This window comes from Haliotis cracherodii, unplaced genomic scaffold, assembly GCF_022045235.1.
Source record: "Haliotis cracherodii isolate W230 unplaced genomic scaffold, xgHalCrac1.p SCAF_2, whole genome shotgun sequence".
Lineage (NCBI taxonomy): Eukaryota > Metazoa > Mollusca > Gastropoda > Lepetellida > Haliotidae > Haliotis > Haliotis cracherodii.
The window spans coordinates 47,218,473-47,235,389 of record NW_027266275.1 but is presented as its reverse complement, the minus strand read 5'-3'; the positions used below and the strand labels follow the sequence as shown (position 1 = coordinate 47,235,389).

General features: G+C 39.9%; 1 protein-coding gene across 2 annotated transcripts in view; it reads right to left on the bottom strand.

Annotated features, from left to right (window-relative positions):
- Positions 1 to 4,387: 4,387 nt before the first annotated feature.
- LOC139468152 (cyclin-dependent kinase-like 4) overlaps positions 4,388 to 16,917 on the bottom strand; it is a 493,691-nt gene continuing 481,161 nt past the window's right edge. For both annotated transcript variants that reach the window (XM_071249926.1, XM_071249927.1), the window contains one exon: positions 4,388 to 6,819. In XM_071249926.1, the coding sequence (XP_071106027.1) occupies positions 6,775 to 6,819 (45 nt within the window). In that variant the 3' untranslated portion in view covers positions 4,388 to 6,774. The remainder of the gene's footprint in view (positions 6,820 to 16,917) is intronic.

The window sequence follows — 16,917 nt, the reverse complement described above, 5'->3', positions numbered from 1 at the left end:
CCGGCAATCATTGGCAATGGTCTGGTGAAACTTGGCGTCAGTTTGGCGTAATGTGGTGACATCTGACTATGGCAACTCTTTCCCCGAGATAGCTGACGATGGTGCTTGCCAAAAGCATCAGGGATGTTGTTAGCAGTACGAGAACGTCGACGGGAACCAGGAGAACGGTGGGATGATGCAACATCAGAGCAGACGGTAGGCAAGAGCAAGTCGTCTATATGCTGCTGAAGGAGATGCTCCCAAAAGCCACGAATGGCAGCAGGATTAAAAAAATCAAGAGGCGCAGATGTCGTAGATTTGGGGGAAGGACCAGAAAGAACTGTCATCGGCGTCTTCGGATCTGAAGGTGGAGGGGCCGGATCCAACGTGGAAGGAGAGGTCAGTAATGGAGAAGGACAAGGCATCTCCTTCCTGTGCCAAGTTGTTACTTGCGACAAATAAGAGACATGAGTGCACAAACAGAGCACTGATTGGCAAACGAAAACGTAGGCTTGCAGTAGGGGCAGAGCTGATGGTGATCTTTCCCAGACTTGGGCCTTAAGTTAACAGTGTAATGACCAGAATTACATATAAAGTAAAACATGTTACTGGAACAACAGGTGAACCTAGCGCTCAAACACAACCAGTGTGTGAAGAGTGACTGGCAGCAAACCAAAAAAATAATATGCCTAATAAATAGAAATAATGTCAATAGAAAGACATAATCAACAAAGTAATTGAGAGTTTTATCAATTGTTGAAGAAAACATGAGTCACGAAAGTTAAAATGGAGACCAAGGCGTGAAACGTGCAAAGTTACACGGCAATAAACAAAAACGAACCATCAAGCCATAAACTGCAAACAAGCAGATATATCAAGCAGGGAAAGGATAAATAAAAGTAACACTACCTGAAGTCAAAGATTGAAGATGATACAAGGTAAGTAGAACTTAGTTCCAATACACATCAGAGGACAGGGCAGACAGAGAAGAATATGAGGTACAGGCTGCAGTCTGTTTCAACTGTCTTTTCGTTCCAGTACTGTCTGTTTGCATAAGGGAGAGAAGCTAAAGCACTGTGAAGCTGCTGGTAAGGTAAAATCGAACAATAATTAACATTGTTAAAAATTCTAAGAAAACTATCTCTGTTACATCTCTGCCATAAATCCTGCATTTTTTCTTCAGTCACACAAACAAAATTTGTCAGATTTTCACTGTCAATCACCCACAATTAGTTGTTCCCAAGTAGCATCATAACCACCCAAGGTATGACGTATGCAATGGCAGGAACCTCACTTTTTCCCCAAATCTAACTGCTAGAAGAAGATGAATTAGGGAGGTGGGTGGGTGTACTTCCGATGTAATAGAGGTAGTATTCTTAGAATTATTAACAATGATAACTATTGTTCTATAATTCTTACGAAATCTCTACCTCCATTACATCTCTGCCAGAAGGGATACCAGAGGGACCTGGTGGAATCTGCCGTTAGTAACTCCCTGTGTAATTGAAAGTAATCTCTTTTGGAAACCATTATTTACTGATTCTAATCCTAACTCGAAATAATTTCCTCTGAAATTCCCCCTGAGGACTTCAAAATCAAAAATGTAAACTTCTTCTTCGGCTCGATGAGTTCCACAAAAGTATATCCCTCCATATAATCCCGCTGGGGTGAGTCGTCGCCTGATTAATCTCTTCATAAAACTCCGCTTCTGCCTCCAGTGACCGTGTTTAGCTCCCAGGGGGTGGATATTCATAATATTCCGTACACTCCATGTGTTCCCCGTGCGGTTCATCATCCGCTGGGGTCCAGGATTCCAGTATGATTAAGGTCTGTGCGGCTTGTGATGGCTGCCCGGTTGGCAGGTTTACCGTGGAGTCCATGTGGTAAACGTATGGTGTCTTAACGGTCGGCTGGAACAATCGGCTGGGTTGTTGTGTGGTCCTTGTATCTTAGCTGGGGAGTATGGCCTTGCGGTACCCTGCTGGGACCCAACCGAAGATTTAGCTGACCGTGTATCATGGTGGGGAAAAGCTCGAGAGCTTATACCCGGCTGATCAGTTGGCTAGCAAGCTGTCTGGATAGTCGGCAGGACAGTCGGCTGGGATACTGTGGGGTCTGTGTGGCTGGCTTGGGAACCACGGGTTGATGGAGATCATAGGTAAGCCGAATGCTGTACGGTCGGCATGGAGTCTGTGCTGTAGCCGTAGAGCATCTTAACGGTGGCTGGACAGCTGGGTTGCCGTGGACAGCTGGGTTGCCATGGACAGCTGGCCCATGGAGTCCATGCGGTGCCTGTACATTACTGTCTCATGGTAGGGAAAAGCCTGCAGGATGATACCTGGCTGGTCAGACGGCTGGCTGGTCGGTACGGTCGGCCGAAGAAGGCCCTATGTCCGTGTGTGTTGAATTGACAGATGGCAGTCCCCCATGTGGTCTTGTGACCGGGAGACTTATCTTCGCCAAAGCTATCTCGTTTGCACTCTTCATATTCTCCAGTTCTTCGTCTAGGGCTGAGAATATAGCCTCAAACATAGTCTCATCTCCTGCTGTTGACTAAAAAGTTGTTGGATTAGACTCATGGAGAGTGCAGGAGATGGTTGATCAACTGGAGTGGGAGGAGCTGGGGAGGAAGCTGATGTTTCAGCTGTGATGACCTCAAGCTTCTTCATGGCTGCCTCGCGCCGCTTAGCCTTGGTCATAGCCTCGGCTATTTAATGAAGGTCTCTTTAGATGTGTTGGCACGCTGCGCACATCTTTTGTCCTCCGTGCAAGTCGTCCCTCTGCACTTTATGCAGTTACCATGAGGAACTCCAGTGATCATGAATCGACCACAAGTCTTTCACCCGGGAGTAGAGGGAAACTCCATTACCACCTCACAAACACCTAGACCCAGTTATACTCATGTGCTTGTGATCGTCACTCCAGAAGCAGCTATTAATATCTACCTATTTGTCTGTTATCATAAGAAACTATAAGATTAATCTTAGAGTAATGTGACTTACTACCAAGTGCTAGTTCGTACTACTAATACAATAGGTGTTGACTCTAGCACACACAGGAAAAATGTGAGGTTCCTACTATTGCATATGTCATAACTTGGGTGGTTATAACGCTACTTGGGAACAACTAATTGTGTGTAATTGACAGTGAAGAGGACGTCTGTTGAAAATCTGAATATTTTAGTTAGTGTGACTGAAGCCAAAATACAGGATTTATGGCAGAGATGAAATAGAAGTAGAGATTTGCTTTGTGAAATATGGATTAAAATACGCCAAAGTCAATTCACCTTTACCAAAGCAACGCATGACAGTTGTTGTAGACCAAATAGCTATAAACCTATGGACAGACATGGCACAATGATAACTAGAGAAGCGTGTGTATAGACATTAAAGCCTTAGATTAAGTGTTGTCATACATTTTAAACATGCAAGTGTTGCACCAAAAAAAGGCCTAGGTCTCAATCATATGAATGCATATGATATCTTTCATAAGAATTTACATAAATTTTGGTAAATGTCTTCAGTTTAAATTATAGAGATCTAGTCTGCTTCAAAGGGACCTAATGTCTAGTTTTTCGCAAGATGATCCTTTCACAGAATTCCATGAAACACATTTTTCAAATTCAGGCACTATTAATCAAGTCTAAATGGCTTTTCTACACAGCTGTCCCTTCTGCAAATCAGATTAGTATTGCATAAAGAACCTATTAATTTTATTAACTGTATCAGCCTGTTAGGAGTATCAGTTCACTAAGGCCAGTCGTCCCTCTAGCTAACGCCATCAAAATACCATTGTTCCGCTTAAACCGCAGAGCAATCAATGGCTCCCATAAATTTCAACAAACACTGATCATCGTTAGTTTAACAATCATACCATTTATCAGACTTTCTGGTAATAAAAGGTGTTCATCGTATCTGGACATATATCATTGCAATCTATTAATATTATTTAAATTTTCATTCAGTATCTTTGGTGAAATATTGTGTGAAATGATCATCAGATCACATCAAGTCACCATTATTAACAGTGACCACGATCAGATTATCGCTATTGGCATCTTGAAACGACTCTAAGTTGTCACAGAATGGATATATATATCATACACATCATACATTAAGTCATTTTAAAAGTCATATTTGTTATAGACTGACTAATACATGTCAGCAGAATGTTTTCGCTATCAAAATAGCAAGACCGCAAGACTAAAATGGTGACTCTTCAAACTATTCCTTACATAAAAATCATCCAGCTATATACTAAAGTTCTACTCTTTAAATTACTATTATTTTAAGTAAAATAGTGAAAATTGCAACTTAAATCACACAATACTAAAATATTTTACTACTGTTAAAAATTCTTTTAAGTTACATCATACTGCATATAAAACAATGCCTAGCAGAACAGGAAATTTAATTAAAATGGTAAATCATCATGTCTAGAGGAATAATTTTGGGTGTCTGTTTTTAAAGCAGGGGGTCATCCATAAACCCTGAGGCCAGAGTTTATTTTGAGGGATGACCGTACTGTCATTATGAAGCTACCTGATCTTTTTTTGAATACTTGAATACTAAGTTAATAAAGGCTATCATAAATAGGTCAAGAAGAATACGCAAAAAATATGAGAAATTTGTTGATTCAAACCAACAGCATGAAAATTTCAGAATTGAACAGTGAACTCACCAGTTTTTTTTAATGTTTATACCTCCACAAACGTAAATAAAAGAAAGATGTCAATTCCAATAAATAAATAAGGCAACAGCAATAACTTCACAGACTACTGTTTCATTAACACAAACAAAATATAGACATTGATATGAAATCAGTGAAATCAGTCAGTGCAATTATGCAAACACAATCGACTAAACAAGTGTTGAAGTAGTTCACTTGACGGTATGGACTAATTCTTTTAGATTTTTAGAAACAAACACAAAAAATGCTGGGTAAGGCAAACAAATGCCACAGAATCACTTGTTATTTATTTATTTCATAATAATCCCTACATAGTGTGAAATCAACACTTTCAGTATGGTTGATCGTATCTATGTCAACAGTAATGCTGTGTGTGATTTTCTTGTGTGATGATCAGAAATTGCAATCTCATTGGCTTATGCTTCACCTTTGCTCTCATGCACTATCATTTATTCAGTAAACAACACCCCACATCATTACCTTTAATGCTTTTTAAGTGCAAAGATCGAACAAATTACCAATCATTATTGTACCTAGGATAAAACTATTGTGACCAGTCATTATTCTAAAGTCCAGAAATAGAGCCACAAGGCTCTGTTGCTTCCCTGACTGATGAAATAAGTTTATGACACTTCAACCTTGTTTGGTTGCAAACAACTATAGTGAAAAAATGGTGCAAAAAGGGTCCAGGCAAATGAAAATAAATGTTGTTACTACATTGGTGATATGAAGTCTTCTTTCAATGCTGTTGAGTGCAAATCATATTGATCAACAAAATTGATCTTCTTATAGTCATAACATTGTCAATTTTCTGGATTAATAAAGTTTTCATAAAATGTTAACAAAATAAAATTGTTTTAAGAACACATTGATTTGAAACAAGGCAAGATGTCTTCATAAGAATAAACCTGCATGCTAAATTTCACCTCATCAGTTAAGCTGAATCAGAGAAGATATTAGAGAGCATGTTAAAAGTGCAAAGGTCTTTCCATTGTTGAGGTGACTGAGGGTCAGTAGTATGTTAGAATAAAACCACCCTATTTATGGTCAATAAGACCCGAGCCTATCCGCTGATGGCTGTTTTGGCTTTATTAAGACAAGAAGAAAGTAACATAGTTGTCCAATTGGTCCTAATAATGACCTGTGTCTGCGGACAGTTTGGGCCTGATTGAACATGTTTCACTATTTTGTCCTACATCAAAATTTGTAGGATGGTGAAACTTTGCCAGGACCTGCTGTCTACTGACAGCCTCTCCTAATGATGCTCAAACCACTTTTTTGAAATTCAATTTTGGTTTCCATGGCAACCATATGTGAAAACCTAGTTTTTGCCATTGCTCTTTAATGTCTCGTGGATGGCTTCATATGTCTTGTGATGTCGAAAATATAAAAGTTTACGATAGACAGACAAGGTACCATGCCATATGCTCACTTGAAATGAAATTTCAGGTGGCCCAAAAAATGATAAGTACCTGTACACACATTATGATTAGCTGATATCATATTGTCTTGCAAGTATCAATGCTGACACACTATTCAACACTAATAAGACCTTGAGTGGACTCACACTGCTACACAATTTTTTTAAATACAACGGCAGTTTGAATAAAAACAAGTTTCAGATAATGACTCCACTGCAATACACCAAACTTTTTACTGATCATCAAGGTTGTTTCCAATTTCCCATCGAAGAGATACCCATAAACAAATATGAATACACATATAATTGATCACATCCCATACAGACCATGAAGTATCTGCTATCTTCACAGAACCTCATAATATTTGACTTTCTTTCCTCCTGACAAACAACTTGAGCTCCATTAGAGAAGATACTTCATATAGTTTGTTGGTTTCATGTGTGAAACTGATTGAGAGAGCAAAGATTCAGATAATATGCATGTACACCAATGGTGTGTTGTCACATGACTGGTATATCTTCTGTTACCAATACTGGTAATACACAAAGCTGCAGTCTGTGAAGTCTCGTTTATACACCAGTAGTGTTCTTTCCTGGAAAACTGATGAAGCTGTAATTTCAAATTAGCATCTTGATTGTTTTGATGTGTAGTGTAAGAGGAGCTCCAGCATCGCAATGTGTGGCTGTCAGACATTCGGGAAGCTGCTTTCACGGTCCTGACCGACACTGTCCTGTACAATATAAACAAGAAGGAAACATGAGCAATTAAACAAAACATTGTTGACAAATATAAAAATAGTGCAATATAGTGCAGCTCAAATACTTACAAATATAAATGATGAGGTATCAGGGATGTCTTTGCTACCTTTCAAATTATAAGCAAACAGAAGCTAATTTAATACTCTAATTATGACAAACATTCCTTTCAAGTTGAAGCATATTGGTTCAGTAGTTTCAGAGTAAAGTTCTTGCATCAAGGTTCACAATGGTTGAAACTAATTGCCCTGACCAAACTACATACATTATCATTCGTGTCAAGATTGTTTGTATTGGCGATGTTTTCGGTATTTTGTCAATATTACCATCAGGCGGTGTTACTTTTAGCATGCAACCAAGAACAAAAGATGAGGTACATATGGCACACTAACTTCATGTAAACTTTCAATAGTTTCTGTGGAGAACCTTACAAGATGTGATCTTTATATAAAGGAAAAATTCGGTGAAAGAAATCATCAAAATCAAAATCAAACAGAGCCGTCACTAAGACAGATATCCAAAAACGGCTAACAGAGTTTGGTGTGTTATGTATGGAGACAATTCTCAGAAAGTTTGAAAGCATTTCATGCAGTGGATTCAGAAGAGATAGTATTTGAAGACAGGTACCCAAAAAACCCTGTGAAAACCTTGAATCCAATATGGCAGCAACTAAAAAAGATATCCCAAATCGGCTAACAGAGTTTGATGTGATATGTATGGAGACAGTACTCAGAAAGTTTGGATGCATTTCATGCACTGGATTCAGAGGAGATAGAATTTGAAGACAGGTACCCCCAAAACCCTGTAAAAACTTTGAATCCAATATGGCTGCCAAACCACGTGACCAATGACCAAGATCAAAGAACAGAAAATGTTAAGCACCCGAAGCAGCAGACATGTGTAAAGTTTGAAAGTAATCGGACAAGTGGTTGCGGAGCAATAAGGCGAAATATATCTTCAAAAAATACTTGTTTTTCAGTTATCTGCCCTTGGCCATTGGGCCTAAGGCCTTGGAATTTTTGTGGTATCTGGTACCTAACAACTTGCACACACACACAAAATTTGAAGAAAATCAAGCCAGTGGTTAAAGTGCTATCTATGGAACAAAAACAGGCGGAATAATAAATAATAATAATAATAAATATAGCTGCAAAGCAGCAATGGCGGGCTCCAAGTTACCTTGTGCACAAACGTCCATGTTCGAATCCTTAAAGGGTTTCCTTGTACCAAATCCGTCACATGTAGGCACAACTTGCAGGGTATTGCCGCTACGAAATTGGCGTGTGCTAAGTCTGTTCTAAACCCATTTCTGACATCAAACATGTTCGAATCCTCAAAGAGTTTGTTTGTACCAACTCTGTCAAAAGATAGTCACCGTTTGCAGGACATTGGCGTGTTCCAGGGGTGTCCCAAATTTTAATCAAATATTACCACCAAGTGTTGTTACTTTTTCCATGCACCCAAGAACAGAAAATAAGATGCATATGATACACTAACTTCATGTAAACTTGCAATAGTTTCTGTCAACAAGCTAACAAGATATGATCTTTAAAGTAAAATTTCGGTACTTTTTTTTATCAAAATCAAAATCCAATACAACCGCAACTAAAACAGATATCCAAAAACGGCCATTGGAGTTTGCTGTGTTGTGTGTGGAGACAATTCTCCGAAAATTTGGAAGCATTTCATGCAGTGGACTCGGAGTTGTTTGCTTTTGAACACAGGTACCCAAAAGACACTGTGAAAACCTTGAATCTAATATGGCTGCCAAACCATGTGACCAATGACCAAAGTCAAAGAACAAAAAATGTCAAGCAGCTCAAGCAGCAGATACATGCTAGGCTTCAAAGTAATAAGATAAGCGGTTGCAGAGCAATAGGGCGAAATACATCTTCAAAATATTGTGTTCTTTTAGTTATCTGCCCTTGGCCTTTCCGCCTACGGCCTTCGGTTTTTGGCGGGCACTAGTACCCATCGGTCCTCATACACACACAAAATTTGAACAAAATCGAGCCAGTGGTTATTTTTCTAGCTCTGGTACAAAAATCGGCGGAATAATAATAATATTAAATCAAACGCTAACACTGGGACTCTTCAGCCTTTCGGCTTGGTGACTCTTTAACAGGCTGTAACTTCTTTGTCAGTTGGGCTCCAGTCAAACGGATTAGCGTTCTGCGTTTGTCCGGGTCCTGGGTTCCTGTCGCATTGCTGAGATAAAGTGCTAAACCTGTTTCCCACCTCTTTCCTATATTCGAATCCTCAAAGGGTTTACCTGTACCAACGCCGTCAAATGTAATGAACTGCTTGTCAGACATCACCACTACTAAATTGACATGTGCCTGGGTGTCCCAGGATGATTTTACCAATTTCCAACTTCGACCATGTTCGAATCCTCAAATGGTTTATTTGTACCAACGCCATCAAATGTAAGGAACCGCTTGTGAGACATCACCACATGTGTCCCAGTGTGTTCTTGACCCATGTTTGACTTCAACCATGTTCGAATCCTCAAATGGTTTGCCTGTACCATCGCCGTCAAATGTATTGAACCGCTTGTCAGACATCCCCGCATGTGTCCATGTGTGTTCTTAACCCTTGTTTGACTTCGACCATGTTCGAATCCTCAAATGGTTTGCCTGTACCAACGCCGTCAAATGTAATGAACCGCTTGTCAGACATCCCCACATGTGTCCCATGTGTGTTCTTAACCCATGTTTGACATCGACCATGTTCGAATCCGCATATGGTTTGCTTGTACCAACTCATGCAAATGATAGTCACCGTTTGCAGGACATCACCACTATGAAATTGGCGTGTGCCAGAGTCAACCAGTGTGTTCTTAACCCATTTACCACCCAGACAATGTTCGAATCCCGATAATCGCCTCTTAAGACAAGCGTGGGTTGCTGAAGACCAATTCTAACCCCGATCTTCAAGGGCAGCATACATACTGCAAAAGACACTTGACGGTCAAAGGGAAATAACCCTAGGTTTTCTGAGCGATATATTCGGTATTTTGTCAATATTACCACCAAGCGGTGTTACTTTTAGCATGCAGCCAAGAACAAAAGATGAGATACATGTGCCCGACTAACTTCATGTAAACTTTCAATAGTTTCTGTGGATAACCTTACAAGATGTGATCTTTATATAAAGGAAAAATTCGGTGAAAGAAATCCTCAAAATCAAAATCAAACAGAGCCGTCACTAAGACAGATATCCAAAAACGGCTAACAGAGTTTGGTGTGTTATGTGTGGAGACAATTCTCAGAAAGTTTGAAAGCATTTCATACAGTGGATTCAGAGGAGATAGTATTTGAAGACAGGTACCCAAAAAACCCTGTGAAAACCTTGAATCCAATATGGCAGCAACTAAAAAAGATATCCAAAATTGGCTAACAGAGTTTGATGTGATATGCATGGAGACAGTACTCAAAAGGTTTGGATGCATTTCATGCATTCGATTCAGAGGAGATAGGATTTGAAGACAGGTACCCCCAAAACCCTGTAAAAACTTTGAATCCAATATGGCTGCCAAAGCACGTGACCAATGACCAAGATCAAAGAACAGAAAATGTTAAGCACCCGAAGCAGCAGACATGTGTAAAGTTTGAAAGTAATCGGACGAGCGGTTGCGGAGCAATAAGGCGAAATATATCTTCAAAAAATACTTGTTTTTCAGTTATCTGCCCTTGGCCATTGGGCCAACGGCCTTGGGTTTTTTGTGGTATCTGGTACCTAACAACTTGCACACACACACAAAATTTGAACAAAATCGACCCAGTGGTTAAACTGCTATCTCTGGAACAAAAAACGGCGGAATAATAAATAATGATAATAATAAATAATTAAAGCTGCAAGCAGCAATGGCGGGCTCCAAGTAACACTGTGCCCAAACGTCCATGTTCGAATCCTCAAAGGGTTTCCTTGAACCAAATCCGTCAAATGTAGGCACCACTTGCAGGGTATCGTCGCAAGGAAATTGGCGTGTTCCAGGGTGTCCAGGTCTGTTCTAAAACCATTTCCGACCTCGCACATGTTCGAATCCATAAAAGGTTTGCTTGTGCCAAATCTGTCAAAAGATAGTCACCGGACATCGCCGCCAAATATAAATCAAATATTACCACCAAGCGGTGTTACCTTTAGCATACAACCAATAACAATAAATGAGATGCATATGGCACACTAACTTCATGTAAACTTGCAATAGTTTCTGTGGAGAACCTTACAAGATATGATCTTTAAAGCAAAATTTCGTTGAAAAATATGATCAAAATCAAAATTCAATACGGCCGTAACTAAAAAAGAATTCCAAAATCGGCTATTAAAGTATGATGTGTTATGTATGGAGACAATTATCAAAAAGTTTGAAAGCATTTCATGCTGTGGACTCGGAGTTGTTTGCGTTTAAAGACAGGTACCCTAAAAACACTGTGGAAACCTTGAATCCATAATGGCTGCCAAACCACGTCACCAATGACCAAAGTCAAAGAACAAAAAATGTCAAGCAGCTCAAGCAGCAGATACATGCTAGGTTTCAAAGTAATCGGATAAGTGGTTGCTGAGCAATAGGGCGAAATACATCTTCAAAATATTGTGTTCTTTTAGTTATCTGCCCTTGGCTTTTGGGCCTACGGCCTTGGGTTTTTGGCGGGCACTAGTACCCAAAGGTCCACATACACACACAAAATGTGAACAAAATCGAGCCAGTGGTTATTTTTCTAGCTCTGGTACAAAAATCAGCGGAATAATAATAATATTAAATCAAACGCTAACACTGGGACTCTACAGCCTTTCGGCTTGGTGACTCTTTAACAGGCTGTAACTTCTTTGTCAGTTGGGCTCCAGTCAAATGGATTAGCGTTCTGCGTTCGTCCGGGCCCCGGGTTCCTGTCGCATTGCTGAGATAAAGTGCTAAATCTGTTTCCCACCTCGTTCATATATTCGAATCCTCAAAGGGTTTACCTGTACCAACGCCGTCAAATGTAAAGAACCTCTTGTGAGACATCACCACTACTAAATTGACCTGGTGTCCCAGGATGTTTTAACCAATTTCCAACTTCGACCATGTTCGAATCCTCAAATGGTTTGTTTGTACCAACGCCATCAAATGTAAGGAACCACTTGCAAGACATCGCCACATGTGTCCCAGTGTCTTCTTAACCCATGTTTGACTACTACCATGTTCGAATCCGCATGTGGTTTGCTTGTACCAACGCCATCAAATGTAGTAAACCGCTTGTGAGACATCACCACACGTGTCCAGGGTGTTCTACACCCATTTCAGACGCCGTCCATGTTCAAATCCGCATATGGTTTGCTTGTACCAACGCCGTCAAACGTAAGGAACCCCTTGCGAGACATCACAACATTTTTCCCAGTGAGTTCTTAACCCATTTCTGACCTCGAATCCTCATGTTCGAATCCTCAAAGGGTTTGCTTGTACCAACTCCGTCAAAAGATAGTCACCGTTTGCAGGACATCACCTCTACAAAACTGGTGTGTGCCAGAGTTAACCAGAGTGCTCTAAACCCATTTACCTCCCAGACAATGTTCGAATCCCGATAATCGCCTCTGAGACAAGCATGGGTTGCTGAAGACCAATTTTCACCCTCATCTTCAAGGGTAGTATGCATACTGCAAAAGACACTTTACGGTCAAAGGGAAATAATCCTAGGTTTCCTGGGCGATGTCTATATGGCTGAGATACTGCCGATGTGACGTAAAACTTTAACTCACTCACTCCTGGGCGATGTATTCGGTATTTTGTCAATATTACCACCAAGTGGTGTTACTTTTAGCATGCAACCAAGAACAAAAGATGAGGTACTTATGTCCGACTATCTTCATGTGAACTTTCAATAGTTTCTGTGGAGAACCTTACAAGATATGATGTTTAAAGTAAAATTTCGTTGAAAAAAATGATGAAAATCAAAATTCAATACAGTCGTAACTAAAAAAGATATCCAAAATCGGCTAATAAGATTTGATGTGTTATGTATGGAGACAAGTCTCAGAAAGTTTGAAAGCATTACATGCAGTGGATTCAGAGAAGATAGGTTTTGAAGACAGGTACCCAAAAGACACTGTGAAAACTTTGAATCCAATATGGCAGCAACTAAAAAAGATATCCAAAATCGGCTAACAAAGTTTGATGTGATATGTATGGAGACAATTCTCAGAGAGTTTGGATGCATTTCATGCAGTGGGTTCAGAGGAGATATGCTTTGAAGACAGGTACCCCCAAAATCCTGTGAAAACCTTGAATCCAATATGGCTGCCAAACCACGTGACCAATGACCAAAGTCAAAGAACAAAAAATGAGGTACATATGGCACTTTAACTCCTTGTAAACTATCAATAGTTTCTGTGGAGAACCTTACAAGATATGATGTTTAAAGTAAAATTTTGTTGAAAAAAATGATCAAAATCAAAATTCAATACGGCCATAACTAAAAAATATATCCAAAATCGGCTAATAAGATTTGATGTGTTATGTATGGAAACAATTCTCAGAAAGTTTGAATGCATTTCATGCAGTGGATTCAGAGGAGATATGCTTTGAAGACAGGTACCCAAAAAACCCTGTGAAAACCTTGAATCCAATATGGCTGCCAAACCACGTGACTAAGGACTAGTGACGATTGAACATAAAATGTCAAGCACCTCAAGCAGAAGACACATGCAAAGTTTCAAAGTAATAAGACTTGCGGTTGCGGAGCAATAGAGCAAAATATACCTTCAAAAAATATTTGTTTTTCAGTTATCTGCCCTTTGTCGATGGGCCTTTTGTGGTATCTAGAACGCCATGGTCTATATACACATACAAAGTTTGAACGCAATCGTGCTACTGGTTACTTTGCTAGCTCTGGTACAAAAATCGGCAGAATAATAATAATAATAATTAAAGCTGCAAGCAGCAATGGCGGGCTCCAAGTAACACTGTGCCCAAACGTCCCTGTTCGAATCCTCAAAGGGTTTCCTTGAACCAACTCCGTCAAATGTAGGCACCACTTGCAAGGTATCGTCGCAAGGAAATTGGCGTGTACCAGAGTGTCCAGGTCTGTTCTAAAACCATTCCCCACCTCGAACATGTTCGAATCCATAGAGGGTTTGCTTGTACCAACTCTGTCTAAAGATGTCACCGGAAATCGCCGCTACGAAATTGCCGTGTTCCAGGGGTGTCCAAAGTATTGATCAAATTTTACCACCAAGCGGTGTTACTTTTAGCATACAACCAATAACAATAAATGAGATGCATATGGCACACTAACTTCATGTAAACTTGCAATAGTTTCTGTGGAGAACCTTACAAGATATGATCTTCAAAGCAAAATTTCGTTGAAAAATATGATCAAAATAAAAATTCAAATAGACCGTAACTAAAAAAGATATCCAAAATCGGCTATTAACGTTTGATGCGTTATGTATGGAGACAATTATCAGAAAGTTTGAAAGCATTTCATGCAGTGGACTCAAAGTTGTTTGCATTTGAAGACAGGTACCCTAAAAACACTGTGAAAACCTTGAATCCAATATGGCTGCCAAACCATGTTACCAATGACCAAAGTCAAAGAACAAAAAATGTCAAGCAGCTCAAGCAGGTACATGCTAGGTTTCAACGTAATCGGATAAGCGGTTGCGGAGCAATAGGGCGAAATACATCTTCAAAATATTCTGTTCTTTTAGTTATCTGCCCTTGGCCTTTGGGCCTACGGCCTTGGGATTTTGGCGGGCACTAGTACCCACCGGTCCACATACACACACAAAATGTGAACATAATCGAGCCAGTGGTTATTTTTCTAGCTTTGGTACAAAAATCGGCGGAATAATAATAATATTAAATCAAACGCTAACATTGGGACTCTTCAGCCTTTCGGGTTGGTGACTCTTCAACAGGCTGTAACTTCTTTGTCAGTTGGGCTCAAGTCAAATGGATTATCGTTCTGCGTTCCTCCGGGCCCCGGGATCCTGTCGCATTGTTGAGATAAAGTGCTAAAACCTGTTTCCTACCTCGTTCATATATTCGAATCTTCAAAGGGTTTACCTGTACCAACGCCGTCAAATGTAAAGAACCTCTTGTGAGACATCACCACTACTAAATTGACATGTGCCTGGGTGTCCCGGGATGTTTAAGCCAATTTCCAAATTCGACCCTGTTCGAATCCTCAAATGGTTTGTTTGTACCAACGCCATCAAATGTAAGGAACCCCTTGCGGGACATCACCCCATGTGTCCCAGTGTGTTCTTAACCCATGTTTGACTACTACCATGTTCAAATCCGCATATGGTTTGCTTGTACCAGCTCCGTCAAAAGATAGTCACCGTTTTCAGGACATTACCGCTACCAAATTGGCGTGTGCCACAGTTTCCCAGAGTGTACTTAACCCATTTCCGACCTCCATATTCTAATCCGCAAATGGTTTGCTTTTAACAACGCTGTCAAAAATAAGGTACCATAGCAATTGGCAATTGAAAAATGAAGAACCAAGTCAGCGAGTCTGACCACCCGATCTGATTAGTCGCCTCCTGTGACAAGCATGGTTGCCTCTTGAGACAAGCATCGGTTGAAAAAGGCCAATTCTAACCCTGATCGTCAAGGGTAGTACACATAATACTGAAGAAGACTGTGGAGAATGTTTGGGTATCTGCAAAGCCAGTGAATGGGGGTTTATGGTAGATTAATGAGGCGCTTCCTTCAGTATTTGTACTCAATTCTCACATTTTACTAAAATCAAATAATACCACCAAGCGGTGGTGCTTTCAGTATGCAACCCAGAAAAAGTTTAGGTACATATAATATCAAAACTTTATGCAAACTTTCCATAGTTTCTGTTAAGAACCTTATAAGATATGATCTTTAAAGTAAAATTTGGGTGAAAAAAATGATCAAAGTCAAATTCCAATATGGCCGCAACTAAAAAAGATATCCAAAATCGGCTATTAACGTTTGATGTGTTCTGTATGGAGACCATTCTCAGAAAGTTTGAAAGCATTTCATGCAGTGGACTCAAAGTTGTTTGCATTTGAAAACAGGTACCCAAAAGACACTGTAAAAACCTTGAATCCAATATGGCTGCCAAACCACGTGACCAATGACCAAAGTCAAAGAACAAAAGATGTCAAGCAGCTCAAGCAGCAGATACATGCTAGGTTTCAAAGTAATCGGATAAGCCATTGCGGAGCAATAGGGCGAAATACATCTTCAAAAAATTCTGTTCTTTTAGTTATCTGCCCTTGGCCTTTGGGCATACGGCCTTGGGTTTTTGGCGGGCACTAGTACCCAACGGTCCACATACACACACAAAATTAGAACATAATCGACCCAGTGGTTATTTTGCTAGGTGTGGTACAAAAATCGGCGGAATAATAAATAATAATAATAATAATAATAAATAATAATAATAATAATAAATCGAACGATTTCAATAGGGCTCTACAGCCTTTCGGCTTGGAGCCCTAATAAATAATAAATCGGCCGATTACAATAGGGCTTCCAGCCTTTCGGCTTGGAGCCCTAATAATAAATCGAACGATTACAATAGGGCTCTACAGCCTTTCGGCTTGGAGCCCTAATAATAATAAATAATAATAAATCGAACGACTACAATAGGGCTCTACAGCCTTTCGGCTTGGAGCCCTAAATATAGCTGCGGGCAGCGATGGGGGCTCTATGATTTCTAGAAGCTCTGAGTCATTCGGTTTCAGCCTACTCGAATCCACTTTATAATACAATGCATAAGAGTATTGTACAGTGTAATTAATAATTTGATATTCCACTGACTTCTTCTTTGATAGACATTTAGAAGTTGGAGTACTAAGTAAGGATAAGAATTTATGGACGGACAACTTCTTTATTACAATTAAGAGTGACGTTTCGGTGTAGGTTCTATCACCGTTATCAAGTAAGTGGTATACAGAGTGTGGTTGACAAGTATCTATACAAGTAGGAAGCAATGTTTAGGAAGTAGAGTAAATATTGTTATACTGGAGTAGAGAAGCCTGTTAGGTACACACAAGGGTAGTGATGACAATCGTTGGTGAAATCAGTGACAGAAACAAAGGATGAAGCC